This window comes from Halyomorpha halys, unplaced genomic scaffold, assembly GCF_000696795.3.
Source record: "Halyomorpha halys isolate HHAL.00 unplaced genomic scaffold, Hhal_1.1 Scaffold1061.1, whole genome shotgun sequence".
In the NCBI taxonomy this organism is placed as follows: Eukaryota; Metazoa; Arthropoda; class Insecta; order Hemiptera; family Pentatomidae; genus Halyomorpha; species Halyomorpha halys.
Window position 1 is genome coordinate 249,920 of NW_027108576.1, and position 18,404 is coordinate 268,323.

The following is an 18,404-nucleotide window of genomic DNA, read 5'->3' on the forward strand; positions in this document are numbered from 1 at the left end:
ACAGCCTTATTTAGTTTAACTGTTTCGGAATAACATCCTGAGTTCAAAAAGTGGATATTATCACTAAAACTTTGCGGGTATGTAGAATTAGAGACAGGTTGGAATGTAACTGTATAGATGTTTATGTGTTACTTCATTGCTGTTGCCAACAAGTAGCAGTAACACTAAAATGGAACAAATAAAAAGTTTTGGATTTTTTCAGTGATAGATTGACACTAAGGCATGAGTCATATTTTCACATCCATAACCATTGTTCCTAGTCCCTATGAAGAACATATTAGCTCACCCGTCTTAACCTTCTTCTATCTCTCACCAATTATATTTTCTAAATAATGAGAGCACTTCATTGATGGCAATGACTTATTTAGTTAAAAATGATTATTCCATGAAATAACCTCAAATTATATTTATTTCTTGAAATAATCATTCATTTAAAAAGAAATTTCTTAAATAATGTTTAAAATCCATGAATAGTAGACATAAAAAACGCATACTTTACAAGTATTGTAGCCGTTGGTATGGTGTAGACTGTATGATAGTCCCCATCATGACAGTGTTTACTACCATAGTAGTATTATTACACTAAGTCTGGCATGATAGTTGACACTACATGTACTGGCAGTGAAGCTATTTTTGAATTAACAAATTGTTTAAATGGTGAAACTTTACAACCATGACACTGACAGTTTCTGAAATGGTTGTAAAGTATCTCCATGTAATGTACTTTATCTCCAGTATTCACGCATTTTAAATGTTATCTCAGAAATTACTTTATTTCAAGAAACAAATTAAAGTATTTATTAAATTAAATAATGCTCAGGTGTCTAGTGTTTAATAAGACTACAGGATAAACATGAATGTAGGAGGAGAACGGGAAGTATTACACTTTTTCGTCTGATCCAGGCCAATTCCCTCTACCACACTTAAAGAGGTTTCAATGCGAAACAATTATTTACTCACCTTTTACTATTTGAGGTTTTTATGCAACCAAATAAGTTAAACCAAAAACCGTGTAAGAAACCCATCCATCTGCCCTCTGCTGGCAACTACTTTTCTGCTAGGAGGAAACAGTTATTATTTGTTTAATGAATTTTTTTTAGATTTGGCACAAAAGTCACTGGCCATTCCTGAATGATCTTCAGGACTAAACCTTACCATCCAACATTAAATAAAATGATTTGAAAACAGCTGATTTGAGTAAGTATATAAAGTGTTTTTGAAAGTGATTCAGACATCATTTTAAAATAAAATAGAAGATAGTAAAACAGAATTTGACAATCATCCTAGGGTGACCTGTGCGTCAGCAGTGCAAAATCTGTCTGGGAGAAAAAAATGTGGTAGTAGAGCAGATGGAAAGGTGTTTTTTTAATTAGATTTTGAATTAGACTCATCTTGAAGTGTATAACCTCAAATTTTATCTGGAAAGGGATTAAAAAAATAATTGTTTTTGGTTGATTACAAAGATTTGCTAATTAAAATAACATTTTTTTTTTAAATATATTACTTTGATAATTGACTAGTGTATATTTCCTAAACTACTACAGATATGAAAATAAATAATAGGAACATTATTTTTATATTTTATTGCACTTCAAATCGTCATTATTTTAAGCTATGACAAAACATTTTGGAAACAAAAACAAAAAAAACTTGACCTCCCTCCCTCCTATTTTTCAGCTCCATAGAAGTCTAAACAAAGCCCTAAAGTCAACTCTAGCCTTCCTGCTATTATCCTCTAAAATCTCGCATTGAATACCCTATAAGTTTTTTTTTTTACAATTTGTTTTCAATCTTCGTCTTAATGCCTTTTTTTTTTCTTTTCTTGAAACCCTACTGAATTGAATAAAAATTTGCCACAATGATTTTTAATTAAACATGGAAAGTAAAAAGATTTTTTAAAAAATTAATAATAACATAACCTAAATGAAGGCAGAGGCAAACCATTCATAACACAACATTTTTATGCCCTATTAATATAAATAAACTCTTACTTAATAACTACTTTTTCAATCATTTGTTTAATAAATTTAAAAATATAAATATATATAAACGTACCAAATTGAGAATAGTATGAATTCTCAAAGAGAGTAATTAGAAAAAATGGTAAAAATTCGAAACTAGAAGGAAACTGGTAATGTATCTGGTAAACACAGTCTAAAAAGAGCAGGAATGTAGGAGCGATAGATTTTGTTCTTAAATGTGGTGGGCAAAATGCTGAATGAGCGTGACGCTTGCCAAATGGATATCCAGCTTGAATCCACTCTCTCTCGATGACAGCTTCGAACCTTGAAAACAAAAGTAGAGAAGAAATTAAAAAAAGATGAAACAAGGAATATGAAGTATATGTTAAAATGGAAAATTAAAGAAACAATTATACACAAAATGTTTGATTAAAATAAATTGTTAATTAAATAAGTGTAATTTATTGCAATGGTAAAGTTTACATGATAAACAAATTAAATTAATTATGAAGTTCATATTATGATATTATTCAAAAGGAAAGGTTAAATAAAAAAAATAATATTACATTTAATATCTCATAAATAGAAAAACACTTGTAAATTATATTATAGATCAGTTATATCACTTTGTCACATGATCACAAAAAAATGGTTAACGGAATTCAATGAAAGTATTTTCATTGTTATATAGGGCAGTAAGAAGGCGTTAAGAAATATTATAAACATATTATAAAAATTAAATATATTATAAAATTATAAAAATTAAGAAACACTTAATTATAAAATATCTCCTGATTTCAGCATTTGAAACCACAGAATAACTTTTAGATTCAAAACCTTTCACCTAAAAAAAAACAATCATTTTAAAGAAAATAAGCATCAATGTTATTTATTAGTACATAAAAACATATAGACGTAACTAAAAATACAAAATTAATCTGAAAAATTATTATTAGTATGTTTTAGATAAGAAATATATTAATGAGGTGTAGATAGTTGACTGTAGATTACTGATTGGAGAAGATGGTCGGGGGGTGCGGTCAGCAAAGAACAAAATAAATAAACAAAAACTATTGTCTCCAATTCGACCATCTTCTCCAATAAGAATTATATTAATTTAAAAACAGGATATCTCATACTCTCCCTTCTACATATCCCTATTGTTTCAAGTTTCAAGAATTTCAAAATTGAAACTTGATAGGTGTAGAAGATGAAGTTTCTTTTGGTAGTGAAGTCAACTTTATAACCTCTTGTAGTTCTCCTATTGTAGGGATTTCAATAGAAGATCTAATTTTAAATTGAATAAACAAAATGTCACAATCTCTCAAGAGGAGATCGTAATACCAAAAATAAAAATGGAGGCTTCTTGAGCCACCTGCCATCTAAAACCTGATTTAGCGATGGTCTTATCTTACATTAGAAACAGTTATTTAAAACAGGAAATTTTTCACCCAGTGTAATGGAAAATGTACAATTTCAAATGTCTTGTTGCCAATGTAACCACATAATGCTTTTTATCACCTAATGGTGAGCCTTGGTCCAAATGATAAAATTGCATTAAAATATTTTTCGACTTCACTCCCTTCCCTACTAGTTGATTCAATACTTGATACAACATATTTTAATATATAAGATCTGCTAATCTTAAAGTTATGTTATAAATGATTACCCTCTTACGGTCCTGCAATCCGGATTTAATATAATTTGAGTCAGAGAAGTAACTAGTAGTGTCGCATCTGTACCTTCTGCACCATGAACTAAAACTGAAGCACCCTCCTGAAAGCGATCACTACAAGTTAAGGACAATTATATTAAGGATTACTTTTGAAAAAAATAATCTTAATTCTTAAATATATTGAAAAGATGACAAAATAATAAAAAATTGCTAAATACCTGATCCAGAAACTGAGCAACGAGGCAAGCACAGTTCAATGAATCTTTGAGGTAAGTCATCCAATTACTTCCGTCAAGTTTGGAGAGCCATTTGTCAGATGAAAGCGAGGGGTCATTACAAGCTAAAATAAAACTTCCTTAAAATTCATTTTTTTTTTTTTTTTTTTTTTTTTTTTTTATGTGACAATACATTTTTGATATAAAATTAAATTAAAACAATTATTTCTTTTGTCCAGTAATGGCGAGATATTAAAATTTTAGACCCCACACCTTGCTTAAAAAAGTGTGGAACAGAGTAAATGTTTGATATACATAAACATGATGAAAGATTAATAAATCACTTACTAATTTCAAACTTCATGTCATTATTCTTTAAATAAAAAAGTATCTGTATAATTAACACTCTCGATGTGGACATGATTTTGTGAAATACCCCTACCCCTGCCATTTCGTCTAGGCTCATTGGAAAAAAAAAATGAAATACATAATTTCAAAGCTAGAAGACAATTGCGGCTACTTATAGTACTCACTTAAATCGGCCTGGTGGGCCTTACATGGCGATTTTAATAGTTTTATTTTCTTTTAACAATTGATAATGGGGGAGTATAGACTCGTGCACAAGACACCCCTAACTATTTACAGTGTTATAATTATAAATAATATAGATAAATCATTAAAATAAATAAATAATAATAATGATGTAATGTAAGAAGAGAAAAAAAAAGGATTATTGTTTGAATAAAATAAATTGTATCCAAGTTAAGTCTCAAAACACTCGTTATTATTTCTTAAGAAGTCCAACGTTTCAGCCAATTCAACCATCCTCAAGGACAATTTATAAGTAACAGCTTTGATTATACATACATTTTTAACAAACAACATTATTACTAATAAAATAACATGCCTGCAGGTCTGGGCAGGATAGCCTACAAAATGTTTTTAAATTATTGGATGTGAGGTATAAATTTATATTTAAGGCATGCTATTTTATAAGGTAATATTTTTTGTTAAAGTAGTTAAAAATGTATGTATAATTAAAGATGTTATTAATAGTCCTTGAAGATAGCCGCAATAACTTTTGCGTTGATAACTGAAGGTCTAGCATTAGTTTGGGTTTCAGTCTTCGAGATAAAGTTGGATTTCCTATGTTGTAAGCCACTACAGCTTTAAGTGCTAGTAACTGGGAATGGAATTTTGAATCCCCCCCCCCAGATGATGCAACAGAACCAATAGGGAAAAAGAAGAAGTATAGACCTCACCTTAGGACCAAATGTTTCAGGGCAAAGAACAGAAGAACACCATCTAATGTCCTTCCACACTGAGAGTGTTAAAACCAATATCTAAATTAAAAATAATAATTTGAAACTAGTAATAGTAATCTAAAGACCTTAAATCATTCTTAAAATTGATTGGTAAATATCATGTGCACCTACCATCTACTAACTTAGTAAGTGAATCAAGAAGATTGCTGACTTTGTCTATTGGGTTGTTTATACGTTTCCATTGAGGATAATAAATTTCTATTTCATATCCTCCTCCACGGGACTGGAAAAAAAAAAAATTAGAATCTATCCTTATTTTTTAATCTAATTATTTAAAAAGTTGTTAAATGATTATCATTCTTTTTTTAATCAAACTTTTTTATGATCTATCCTAAAATTGATTAAGTTCTATTTTTTGGCAAATGTAATTTCAATAACATTTAGCAGACATCAATAGACAAGACCGGTAGTTTTTGAAATAAACATATACTCGGTGTGAAATGTATTCGGAATTTCATTTGAGTTCTATTAATTTATATATATTTTTTTAGTTTTTTGATGTTAAGAGGTTGCTAATCTATAACAAAAAAATAAAATTCATGACAAAAATAATTGTATTTTACTCGTTTTTAACATAACATTAGAGAAATATCAAACATACAGATGTCACAAGTATTTATAAATCATAATTTTTAATTGTTTAATTGTATCAACTGTTTATATTCCCACTTATCCTCAATATTATTTTATGTTCCAAACATTTCTTCATCAGGAAGTGATGTTTAAACCAGTTTATGAAATTATGAAATCCAATATTCAAAATTAAAATGAATTGGGGAAAAAGTTAACACTGTTGGCTCTTGTATTCTTCAGTTTAACGTAATAAAATACCAAACAATCTATTAAAAAATTCTCGGCATATATTAAACGTCGGCATAAAATAAATAAATATGGTTTTGTTTATTTATGTTGTTCTTTGCTGACCGCACCCCCTGACAAACTTCTCCAATCATTAATCTACGGTCAACTATCTAGTTTAATATTTTTCTACTACTATATTAAAAACGAGTAAAATAAAATTATTTTGTTGCAAATTTGGTTTTTTATTATTGTTTATAGTCCTCTTAACATCAACAAATCCTAAAAAAATTAAGTAATAAAAATAACTAAAAATAGAAGCCTCAGGATATTCTAAATATTTTTTACTCTCACTATAAGTATGATCAGAAAAAAAAATTGAATTACAGTAGTGTTGGCTCATGTATTCTTCACAATAATGTAATCATACACCAAATAATTTATTAAAATATTCTTTCCTTATCAATATAGCTCAAGATTAACACAATGATAATATCCATATACACTACCTTTGCTGTTTGGGCTAGATTGAGGGTTCTTGTATCAACTATGAAGCCCCGTTTTCCACCTCCTAGTACATAATTGATTAGCCTCTCATCTTCCCTACACCTCTTGTTATTGGGCCCAGGTTGGGGCTGGCTACTTCTCAGCAGAGCTGCCTGCGATCGACAAAATAAAATTATCAAAGTTCATCTTCTTTAAATGAAATAATCAGTAAACTAATAAAACCATAAAGTTATAAGGCATTTCATAGATACTACTCTTGAAACAAAAATATTGAAATTTTCCTTACAGTTAATGGTTACAGACTTCAAAGCAAAAATTAACTGGAGACAACCAAAATATGAAAAAGCTTTGAAAATTAATTATTAGAAAGACGCAAAGAAATAAAGTGAAATGCCTAATGGATCTGTAAGACATAACCCTCCGGAACATGCAATCAAAAATAAACCTGTGGATTTGAAATGACCTGAGATGTCTAATATGAAGTTGAAATAAAAAAAAAAACACTTTTTAATGCTTTTTCCCGACGTCCATATTATGAAGGCTTAATCCTGGGACTCATTGCTAGTTTAGAGGAATGATTTCTATATTGAATAATCTTTTTTTCTGTAAGCAACAATATTCATCTTCTTTGTCTGGAATTTCCTTTTTGATAGTAGTAAATTGGACTGCAGTGTAAGGAAGATTATCGATTAGAAATTTTAAATATTAAAAGATCTTACATGCTTTTTTATATGTAATTTTATATAGAAATTAAGATAGCCCTTCAAAAAATTGTTTTATCTGAAAAAATATTTTAAAAATTAGCCCAAAGAAGACTTAAAAGAAGGATAAAGAATTTTGTGATTAAGTTTTGTATTTAAATGTATAATTTTTTGTATGATTTTTATTGCAATTTATTAATTGTTAAGTATATTATTAGTTCTCCTTCCCATAGCTCTCTCTCTCAAGCGTGAATAATATAAATAAATGCAAAAAACTGACTGAGAATAACTATGGCATTGGTGAATCCCCACTGCTTCGCAAATCAAAAACACTTAGAACAATAGGTTGTTGTTATAATTTAAGAGGGCCTGACACATCGTACCCCATGGGTGGCATCATTGATCTCCACGGCCCCTTAAATTAAAAACACTTGGAACAATAGGTCATCATTGCAAGGAGGGACCTAATACATCTATGGATTAATTTTTTTTCTAGTGTATCAACTAGTGAAAATAAGCAACATAAATGATACGAGACATTTTAAATGAAAATTTAAAGTCACACTTATTAAAAAAAGTAATGAAACAAAAAAAACCAAGCCAAAATTTACATGAAACATAAAATTTGGACAGAAAGAATAAATTTCATTATTGCCAGGAAATGCCAATCGGAGTATATTCTTTGAGAAATTTCCAGTAATTCTTCAATCAATTCCAAAAAAATATTTTCATCAACAGCCATTTCTCTGCTCAAAACAGTTATTACAACTCAACAAACAGGCATTGCACAATGCTGCTGATGGTGTATGATGGTTAGGGGTGTTGCATAACAGGTGTGCAGCACTTTATAGGAAATCAGTTTAGACTGTAAATTGTTATGCAACAGAACATTGCAGTATGTGTGGTAGGTTTGCTGCAGAGGAATAAAGATATATAACAGGTATGCTATATCTCCTTATCAGGGAAGGCTAGATGGATAGAATTGAGTGAGTGAAAGAAAAGGCATCAAGTAATGAAAAAAAATAAAATGTTTCTGTTTTTTAGATAATTGGTAATAAAGAAATATTTCTTACCCCACATTCATGTCGGTAACTTAGTACAGGAAAACGACCTCCTTCTCTAAAGCGCGATGCAGCAATTAATGTTTCATCGTCTATAGCTTTTGGTACAACAACTGCTTTTGGGTAGGAAGGGCATATCTGCAAGCATTGATCATACAATGAGTAGGGAATAAATTTATTACAATTTTATTGTTATTAATTAATATTCACAATGGTTTCTTTTGTTTAAATTATTTATATTATAAATTATCATGTTGCTTCTTTGGAGATGCCTGATTCTCTACACGGTTCTGAAATGATAGGTTTAAAACTGACACAAATTGCTAAAACGTCAAGCAAAGAGACAAGAATTTTGAAAGAATGAAAGAGAATCTCTTAGGATACTTTTACCATCCTAAATATTTCAAAATCCTGTGATATAGTCTGCTAAAATATCATCCTTATAAAAATAAATTGCTGATTATTTGTGACTTGAAAAACCACAAAAATAAATACATTAGTTAGTGCTCCTGAAATTTCTAATATTAAAATAGAAGTCAACAGACACCACTTCATCCTCATCTACTCTATTAGTAACACATTTTCTAGTAAATAATAATGTAATTGTTGCATCTTGTCCACAAAATCTGGAAAAAGGAATATGGTGAATGATAGCTTGTGTCCCATAGCAAGAGATAAAATACGAAAGCAATGGCAGGTACCATATCTAGCACAACCTGTCAATACAGAATAGCGTTTATGACTTAATACTTCTTTCTCAGACACTTACAGTTGCCTCAATAATGTGTTAGGGTTTTGGTATGAATATTACAAACTATTTGAGAATAAATTCCAGTGAGATACTTATAATCAATGAGTTTCTCCCATCCTGGCATCATTCGCTCACATAAATAAATAAATTTGAACTGATATTTGTTGGTGATTAATCTATAACTTTTAAATAAGTTAGATTTTGAGTTTTATATCTCCTTAGTATCAAAATGATTTTATTGTTAGGATTTACTGTTTTTTATAAAAGTAAACGACTTTTTGCAGCCCAACAAACCCAGGCAAATTTTTAGAAATTAAACTAATAAAGTTATTGAGAACCTGCTTGGTGATGAAGTTGTATAAATTATTTTCCAGATTAATTCATGTTTATAGTGACTGCGTTCCTGTGAGTCTAGCATTATAAATCCTAAGGTCAGAAGGGAATCTCTACATAATTTGAATTACACAATAAGCAGGCTTTGAATAGACAGAATAACACACAGCATAACATAGATAAAGACTGTAATTGTAGAAACTGTAGAACTATGTGCAATAAGTTTTTTTTTAACTTACAGTCTGAGAAAGACAGAGGTGGAGCAAGCTAAACACCTCCTTTAAACAAAAAATATAAAATATTCATAACACCAACAAAAAAATTAATTACAAAAAACTAAAAAAAACAAACATTGGAATTGAGCTTTGAGTATATTAAATCAGTGCCCATACTGATACCAAGATTTTAATAAATAGAAAAAAAAACTCCTCAACAACTTTCAAAGACCCAAAGCCAAATGAATCATCTTCTACCATGATAGTAATTGATGTATTAAGGTAAAGGTGATCATTCATAGATAATTTACTACTAACTATGCTTTTCTGTGACCACAGCTCAGTTATTCTAAAAGAAAATTAATTCATTTATGAAAACAGATTGATAATAAATTTTCTTTAAATTCCAGAATTGTTAGTCTTAAAAATCAAAGATAAGTAACTATTTCTTCTAATTTAATATTCAAAACAGAATAATGTTTTATCATTTCTAATAGTAAAAAAATTAACTAAAATGTTCAATAATTAGTGCGTAACTCTAATTCAGGTCGTTTTCCAAAAACATGACGACTGCTGAAACTTGGCTGCTATGATATCAGAATAGTTCACAAATCTTTAAATATTTAACAGTCAGCACACATACTTTAGATAACTAAATAGCTATATTACGTTATATGTTTGATAGATAACTGGGCTATGGAACTCGCTCAAGTTTTTTCAATAATGTTTGTTAACTTTTGAACCTGAAATGGCAGACAGACTTAGTTATTTAGTCAGTACTAACATAAATAAACAATATTTAAGTAGTGATATGAGGTGTTCGGTTGTAAAAAATGGTAGGTAAAGAAGTTTTTGGCATCACCGACTTTTTTAAGACTGATTTTGGTGAAAGAATCTTCAGGAAATTTGTTTTCTTAAGAGAATAATGTAGATATTAAGTTATGGTAAATAACCCATGATTAAAGGTAAAACATGGTAATTAACAAAAAAATTAACATTATAAAAGTTTTAATTTTGTCAGTTGCCATGTTTTACGTTCAAACACATCATATATCTATCCTAACCAGCTGATTGCATATTATTATTTACATAATGTGGTTGAAGTTTGCAAATGAAGTATTTTATAACACAAAAAATTTCTGATGGTATATTAATTCAATTCACACAGTGAAGAGATAAATTTATTTATACACTATCACATGTATGTCAACAATGATTCAGCATTTCATTGAATATTTTGTACAATACAAAGTAAATTTAAGAATCTTTTGTATGACATACCTAAAGATGGTTTACTCACTGGAATGTTCTTGAAATAAATGTTATAGTATATCATTGGTGGATTAGTTAAAATATTTATTTAAGTTACTATTCCTTCACCTAAAACTGTATTATACCTGTATAGTTTAAATACTTTTAGGAAGATCCTTAATTGTACATGTGTAATTTATATAAGAAAGATGGTTCGGGTGTAGCCAAAAAGCAACTCCAACAGTACAAACCTATTTATTAAGCACCAATGGGTCACCCCAGTTTGCAGAGCTTCATTGGGGCTAAAAAAAAGACACAAAAAACTAAAAATATTGTAAACAGTGTTTTTGTACCTTGTTTTTAGCCCTGCAAAGTGGGGTCAAAGGTTGGTCCTTAATAAATAGTTTTGAACTATTTCACTTTCTTTTTTACTGCACCTTGACCATCTTCCTTATATTAAATGTAACATAAGGAATACTACTTTTATAATAAATCTAAATATATTTAACAGCATTACTGAAAACTTAAAAGGTAGGTAACTTATCCAAGGAATGAGTTTATCAATTGCTAAAAGATACTGTGAAAAAATATCGGACAATGTTGGTTTATGATAATAGAGGTACTTGGCTGTAAAATATCGTAAGTGAAAATGAAAATTACAGAATGTTGAAATGTTTCTGTACAACAGACACAGAAAAAACAACATTTTATCTTAAAACAAGAGTCACTTAACATCAATTTAATCCCACCATCATTCCTCTAAAAATATAAATTTCCTAAAAATTCTTTTAAAAATCTATGCAATGAGCCTTAAAAGTCCGATGAACCCAAACATTTCAATTCACAATAAACGCCAGATACAACATTTTACGACCGAACACTGAAATAACAGAAGTAGGAATATACAATCTTTATCAGTTGATTTCTTATAAAATTTAAAACTTAATTGGATTGGGATTCATTGAATTCAATCATACTAACAGTATCAACTAATTACTTATATTATTAAATTTGTTTAGTTTTTATAATTAAATAAAAAATTTCTCTTAAACTCCAATCTTTTCTGAGAATAGAGTATACGGTTTATAGCATAGTTTATGAATTTTCTGAGGAGGATAATTAATTATTTTTTCAATAAGGATTAATATTTGAACACAAAATTTAAAGTATAACAGAGATATTAGATTGAACTAAATTTTATAACTTATAACTAATTACAAACTAATATTACTAGCACCTTCAGCAGGGCACTCACTGAAACCAGACTGTTTGAACGAGCTTTTCAAAAGTAAAACAGTATGCAATGGATAGAAAGCTCTGTCCTATCTCCCTATTATATGTATTTAAAAGGCTCAGTGGGTACCTTATCTGAACCTCTATATCTATTATTGCCTTCTGGCAATCTATAAATAGTAATCAATAAAAACTTTCAATGCTTTTTGAATTATATAGATCACACTATAAGATAACTTTACCGAAAAATCAGAGTTTACATATGATATCCTCCATTCATCACTTTTAAGTAATTTGCTAAATTCTGAATCAACAGTAAATGCTGTCCATCCGTCCTCGAGTATTTGATACATAGGTCGATAAAAAAAAGCATATTGTAACCTCAAGTCATCTAAAAAAGTGTAAACAATATAGAAATAAATTTTAGTTATAATGTTATAACTAGTTGTTATATTATTAATAAGCTCATCCCAAAATCAACAAAATTTAACATTTAGTTAATAGGTAATCTTAAACCCAACTTGCTCTCTCATTCATCTATCTAACTGTATCTTATGTATAAAGATATATTTTCTAAAAATAATCTTTTTAGAAATAGAAATAATAATAAGAAAGATATAGTGATCAGTTGGTCATAATTACCAAGGGAAGTCAATCTTTCAAGTGATGCGACAAGATTCTGAAATTCTATGCTTGATTTAATGCTAAGTCTAATCATACGAAAATCTTTGCATCTTAAAATTATACTTCCTCCTGCCACACCAGAAGTGCATCTCTTCTCTATTGTATCAATATTGTCATGCATCAACTGAAAAAAAATTGCAACTTTAATTTCCAGTTGGACCAGTTAGTAAGAAATATAATAAACTGTAACAAGCATTGCAACTTGCTATCAACAATTATTATGATGGTTACTTGGTAATAAGATATTGTCAATATCATAGAAAAATCTTTTGAATGCAGTGATGTAAACATTCCATCAAGGATACTAAGATATTTTACACTAAATTTAATAATTTGTAAAATTAATTACCCAAAGTTCTTCTGCACCTTGTTTTCTAGTAGAAAATATTATATGATGCCCAGTGATACAAACAGAAACATCTTTTGGCTTAGCAAAAGGTGCTTGCAAAACTACACTATCTAATTTAGGTACTAAGATGAGGTCTGCAAATTCCATCTAGAAAGAAAAAAAAATTAGTGGACAGAAATTGTTGATTAATCATTTATTTATCTATCTTTCTATTTCTTATTTATTTTACTAAGTTAACAACTTGTACAATAAGAAATAGTAGGATAGGATTAACAGTCATAAAAGGTTAATTTCTAATATTTTTTAGATCACTTTTACTATTATTATATATTTCCTTCTGAGTACTCAGTGCATAAGGGACAGCCTGTTGTCTAAAAATAGTAGGATTATAGATCTACCTGCCTTTAGGGTATTCCATCCATCAACATTTTGATTTTTCTCACATCGTAGGTCTTAAATTATAAGAAACTAAATTTAATAAAAGCTATTACCAAATGTTATCTATCTGCTATCAAGCAATGGCACTATCTGTTTTAGTTTTGTTTTTTTTAATTTACATTAATTATTCATTAAATAGTTATAGAATGGCACTTCTTAACAGAAATGATCAAAGGTAGTTTTTTTTACCAATTATGTTCTGTAATTTACTTTTTTTAAATAATTAAATCACAGCTAAGGTATATTCGGGTTTTTTTTGTGTTGATGAGCCACTGCTTAATATAGAATCCCATATTAAAAATCTACATAAAATATTTTTCAACAATATTGAACATTTCTATAACATAAGATTAACTGCAGATTTACTGATGGATATATAACTGAAAATGAATAATTAATTTTGACACCAATACATCTAAACAGTTCACCAAAATATAAAGTATATTTTATTCAATTTATAATAATCAGGTCCATTAATTTAATGTTATTAGTGTGATAATAGATTTGTGTCTTAGGTCTTTCCGTCTTTTCACCTGATTTTTGACTTTTCAGTCTGATTAAGTGGAGAGATAAGGGACACATCCTAGTGTGATCCACAAATCATAAAATTAAAGAAATAAATGAGGATTATACTTATATAAAAAAAAATTAAAATTTTAAAGTTGAACTAGTAAAAAGAACCTTTGTTATTCTAGTTGGATTTCATATAACTAGTCCTTATTATAAATTATTAAAAGACTTTCCTGATTCTTTTTTATTTATCCTGAATAAAAAACAAATCCTGAATGCAAGAAAGTGAAATGTGGGCAGAAATAAAATATTTGAATTACTTCTCACAATGATGAGCTACTTAGCAGAATATGAATATCAACTTTCTACTTTATCAATCAATAAAGAAGCATTAAGAAAATATATATTTTTATTTTACAATGAAGAAAACATTTCATTGAATATATACATCTGTTACAACAGTAATTACACATTTTTTTCATTTAAGCCATATTATTACTGAGCTTATCCAGTATGTAGTTGTTTTTCCATTCAGCTTTAAAACTTGTTACTTTACACCAATGAACAAATTGTTTACCTGCAGAAAATGTTGATTATTTTCAAAGGTAAACTTGGATGAATTATAAAAATAATATAATATGAGAACTGTTAACTATCACAAAACTTTTGTTCACATGAAATTTCATCATGATGAGTGTATATTATAAAATTTCAAAGTAAAATAAATATGAAGCTAAAAATAATTCTTGTTGATGAAGTGTATAAGTATTTTAAATATCACTTTTTTATACTAAAACATTTATTTATAGCTTGAAGTCAAAATTGGAGTAAAAAGATTTGACTTAAGAGGTTTGAGAAATTTAAAATTGATTGCACTATCCGTCAGCACCATTAAGAGCAAACAGTGTAGCTCATGAGTGATTAGGTCAATGTATACAAAGATTAAACAAGGAGGATAAAAGAGAGACTTAATCTTCTACCATCATATTGTGCAGTAAAATTGCAACCTAGAAGTAATTATAAACTAACTTCTTTCGTTGGATTCTAATGTAATACAGAAAAAAAAAATTTGAGATGTTGTGGGCCAAACCTTAATGTGGAAATACGTTCGTGGGCAGCGTTTAATAGTAGGATTAAAATTTTTTTTTTCGCACAACTCCACGTCTTCAAATTTAGGTTTTAGGAGTGAGTTTTTTTGAATCTCGATCAACTCCATTTGCAAGTGTATTAGATAATTTTGTACATTACTTTTTTGTTAGAGTAGCAAATAAACTGAAACAGTCTTCCATGTTTTTGAAATAGCTAAATCTATTCGAAAATTGTCCCGACATTAACTAGAGTTCTTCAGTATATTGAGCATAAGCAATATTTTCATATGGAGTGAGCGTGGTGAAACAGTATCTGTGCCTCCCTCAAGTGCATTTTGTTCTGAAACGCTTTCAAATGGCAGTACAAATCATTTACCAACTGTCCTTGTTTTTGAAGTTTCAAATTTAAATCATTCAAATAGCCTGTAAGGTCAACCAGAAATGCTAAATCACATATCCATTTCGGGTCACTCAATTCAGATAGTGGTTTATCTTTTATTTGTATAATAAATCTTAAAAAGCTTAAAAATAATAAATCTGCTATCTCATTTCTAAGCTCGTAAAACTGTTTCGATATTTTTTCTAAGATGGCTAAGCATATCTAACTTCACAATAATATGTTACGTCGTCATATTCAACTGATATTTCTCATCCAAAAACGCCTTGAACTGACTCAGGATCGAATAAAATAAATGATTTTTACTACCACGTTCATAACATTCTGGCATCGAATGGACTTGGAACACAAGTTCTGTTGGTGTATAATCCAATGAAGGACTATCAAATAATCCTTTTGCACATTTAATTCAGTTGTTTTTTCACTCAAAATTCCAATGAAACCATTACGTAAGCCGACCATAGAAGGTGCACCATCTGTGCATACGCCAACTTATATTGACCATGGCAAGCCAAAACTTGTGAATACCTTTTGAACTTCATTAAAAATGTCGTCTCCTATAGTGGTTCCTTTTAGCGGCTGTATAGCAAGCAATTCCTCAGTAACAGTGTACTGTTTATCAACACCACGAATAAATACAGCCAGTTACAAATCGGGCCATCCACCCGCTTATATGAATGAAGGAATGATCTAGAATCGTCTAGTGTAGAACAGTTGAAAAGTAGTAATATTTTATTGCGCCGCCAGTGAGGTGGCCTTCACATCAAACCATTTGATGTTTGCCATCTCACTCTTTAATGATCGGCACTCGGCTTGCTCGCTAACTCGATTCTGTGAGTATGAGTAAGTAGTGTAATATTTTTTTCTTAATTGGATTTTTCAAAATTTCTCGCGGCCCGGGGATTGCTCACTTATAGTATAAAGTTTAGTATTCCTTGGGGGTGCGTAGCGCTAATATACCAGATTTTTCTGAATAAAAGCTATATATTTTTAGGTTTAAAATTAGTAAGTCCTAAAGTTCTATTGGTAGCTTTACTATGTGAGTTAATCAAACTTAAAGAATAAAATTATCGAAATTTTAGTATAGAATAAGTAACTATATGGGGTACATATCGGCTTATACTTTAAAGGAAACTTATTATACGACTTTCATTGCAGAACACTTTCATTCATTTTTTTTTTTTTTTAAGAAAATAACTAAAATTTTGCTAGTTGTCCATTCAGTGCTTATTATTCTTAAAACAACCAAGTGTTAAAAAATAGTGTTATATAAGTTTTATATTTTTGAAGTATTGTAAAATTGCTAAAATTTGAGGCATAATAGACCCATATTTCCCAAGATAACGTTTTTAAAACACTAATTTATTTCCCAAATAGGAAGGATCAATATTTTATGGATATATTTTGTCAAATATCATCCCAACAACTGTTCTTAAGAAAATAATCATTATAAACTATTTTCCAATTAATGAACTCAGAATTGAGCCCTAATAAAACTTTTTACCTTCACTATTTTCTGAGAAATGGTTTTCAAGCACCAAATTGATTTTGCTTTAAAGAATTTCTTAAATAAAAATCTAAAATAAGTAATTTGGTAATTCAAGTAAGAAAATTCCAATAATAATCCTCAAACAGAAACTGAATAGCTTGGTTTATAATCTTTAGTTTACTTGATGGTTTGATCACCTAACTCAAAATTAGTGGCTGATACTGTTTTCTGAGGGCTCACCTGTGAACCAGGTGGATTTCCAACATCTAATTGTAGATATAAATCTAAATAAATAGAGGTTAAATAACTTAAATTTTTTAAATATTTTTTTTTCAATTACAGAGATAATAATAAAAAACAAAACACCTATTGTATTTATAAGAATGAGCAACAAGTTTTCAAATAAAAAAAACTCATTTTCCATGGAGGGGAAAGGCATGAGTCATGCTTCCTGCTGGATTCTAAAATATATGGCTGCCATTGAGTAGGAAGACCAAAGATGGCAACAGTCACATTGAGTTGCAAGAGATAGAGGATGAGATCGGCTAAGGACTTGTGGATCAGGTGCTGTCGCCTCTAGGGCAGCCTTAATGGACAGCAAATCCTGGCATTAGTTGTTGGTGGAGGCCTCAACTCAGCACCTGGTTGTAGAGCAATGAGTTGTTGTTCACCTCTCTAAATAGAATTGTCAATGCAATGTTGAATATTGTAACCTCTTTCGATTATGTTTTGCAATTTTTGCATTTAGGAGTAAGTTTCCCTAACTTCCTAACTTTCAGGGTTTACAAATTATGGGAAGAGAGAAGGGATGAAACACCTCTACCCTCCCCCTAATGAGGTCCCCTAAGGTCATAGATTACATGGTCATACTGGTTGCAAAACTTGCTGCTAGAGCAGTTTATTATCAACATAACGATAATGAAACTTGGAAAATGCTAAAAGCCATGGTGTATATGAACTATTATACAATAAATTCATTATTTTTGTTAAATCACTAAATTTTCTCAGCAGCAAAATATATATGCCACAAATACCACTTCTGAAACATCCATGAAAGATGCAGAAGGAAATGAACTAATTTTATTTTTTAATGTTTTGTGTATACTAGCCAGACTACCCTGATAAAAAAAAGGAAAAAAATGTTTTGAGTGACATTAAATCATTTAATATAAATAAATTTTAAAATACATCAAATTAATAATCATATAGGATATGGTCATCATCATCATCAGTTGGGCCAGGGGTGCACAATCTTTCTATTATATAAGCCAAAAGTGAGGGTTGACCATAAGAAGGCATGACACAACTGTTCTCTGATGTCCTACCACATTCACAATAATTCATTATTTAAAATATTAATTTGATTACCTTGATTAAACATCCTGAAGAATAGTTAAAACGCCCCTTTCATTCCAGAAAGAGA

The 18,404-nt window shown here is 29.3% G+C and overlaps 1 protein-coding gene across 1 annotated transcript in view; it reads right to left on the reverse strand.

Annotated features, from left to right (window-relative positions):
* The window catches only part of LOC106688140 (myotubularin-related protein 9), a 17,239-nt gene extending 2,335 nt beyond the window's left edge, over window positions 1-14,904 (reverse strand). Inside the window, exons 1-10 of the mRNA XM_014432464.3 lie at window positions 14,585-14,904; window positions 13,060-13,206; window positions 12,669-12,834; window positions 12,269-12,417; window positions 8,256-8,381; window positions 6,484-6,633; window positions 5,288-5,399; window positions 3,855-3,976; window positions 3,631-3,737; window positions 2,056-2,285 (exon numbers count right to left, since the gene is read on the reverse strand). Of these exons, the coding sequence (XP_014287950.1) occupies window positions 2,056-2,285; window positions 3,631-3,737; window positions 3,855-3,976; window positions 5,288-5,399; window positions 6,484-6,633; window positions 8,256-8,381; window positions 12,269-12,417; window positions 12,669-12,834; window positions 13,060-13,206 (1,309 nt within the window). The 5' untranslated portion in view covers window positions 14,585-14,904. The remainder of the gene's footprint in view (window positions 1-2,055; window positions 2,286-3,630; window positions 3,738-3,854; window positions 3,977-5,287; window positions 5,400-6,483; window positions 6,634-8,255; window positions 8,382-12,268; window positions 12,418-12,668; window positions 12,835-13,059; window positions 13,207-14,584) is intronic.
* Between the last annotated feature and the right edge of the window lie 3,500 nt (window positions 14,905-18,404).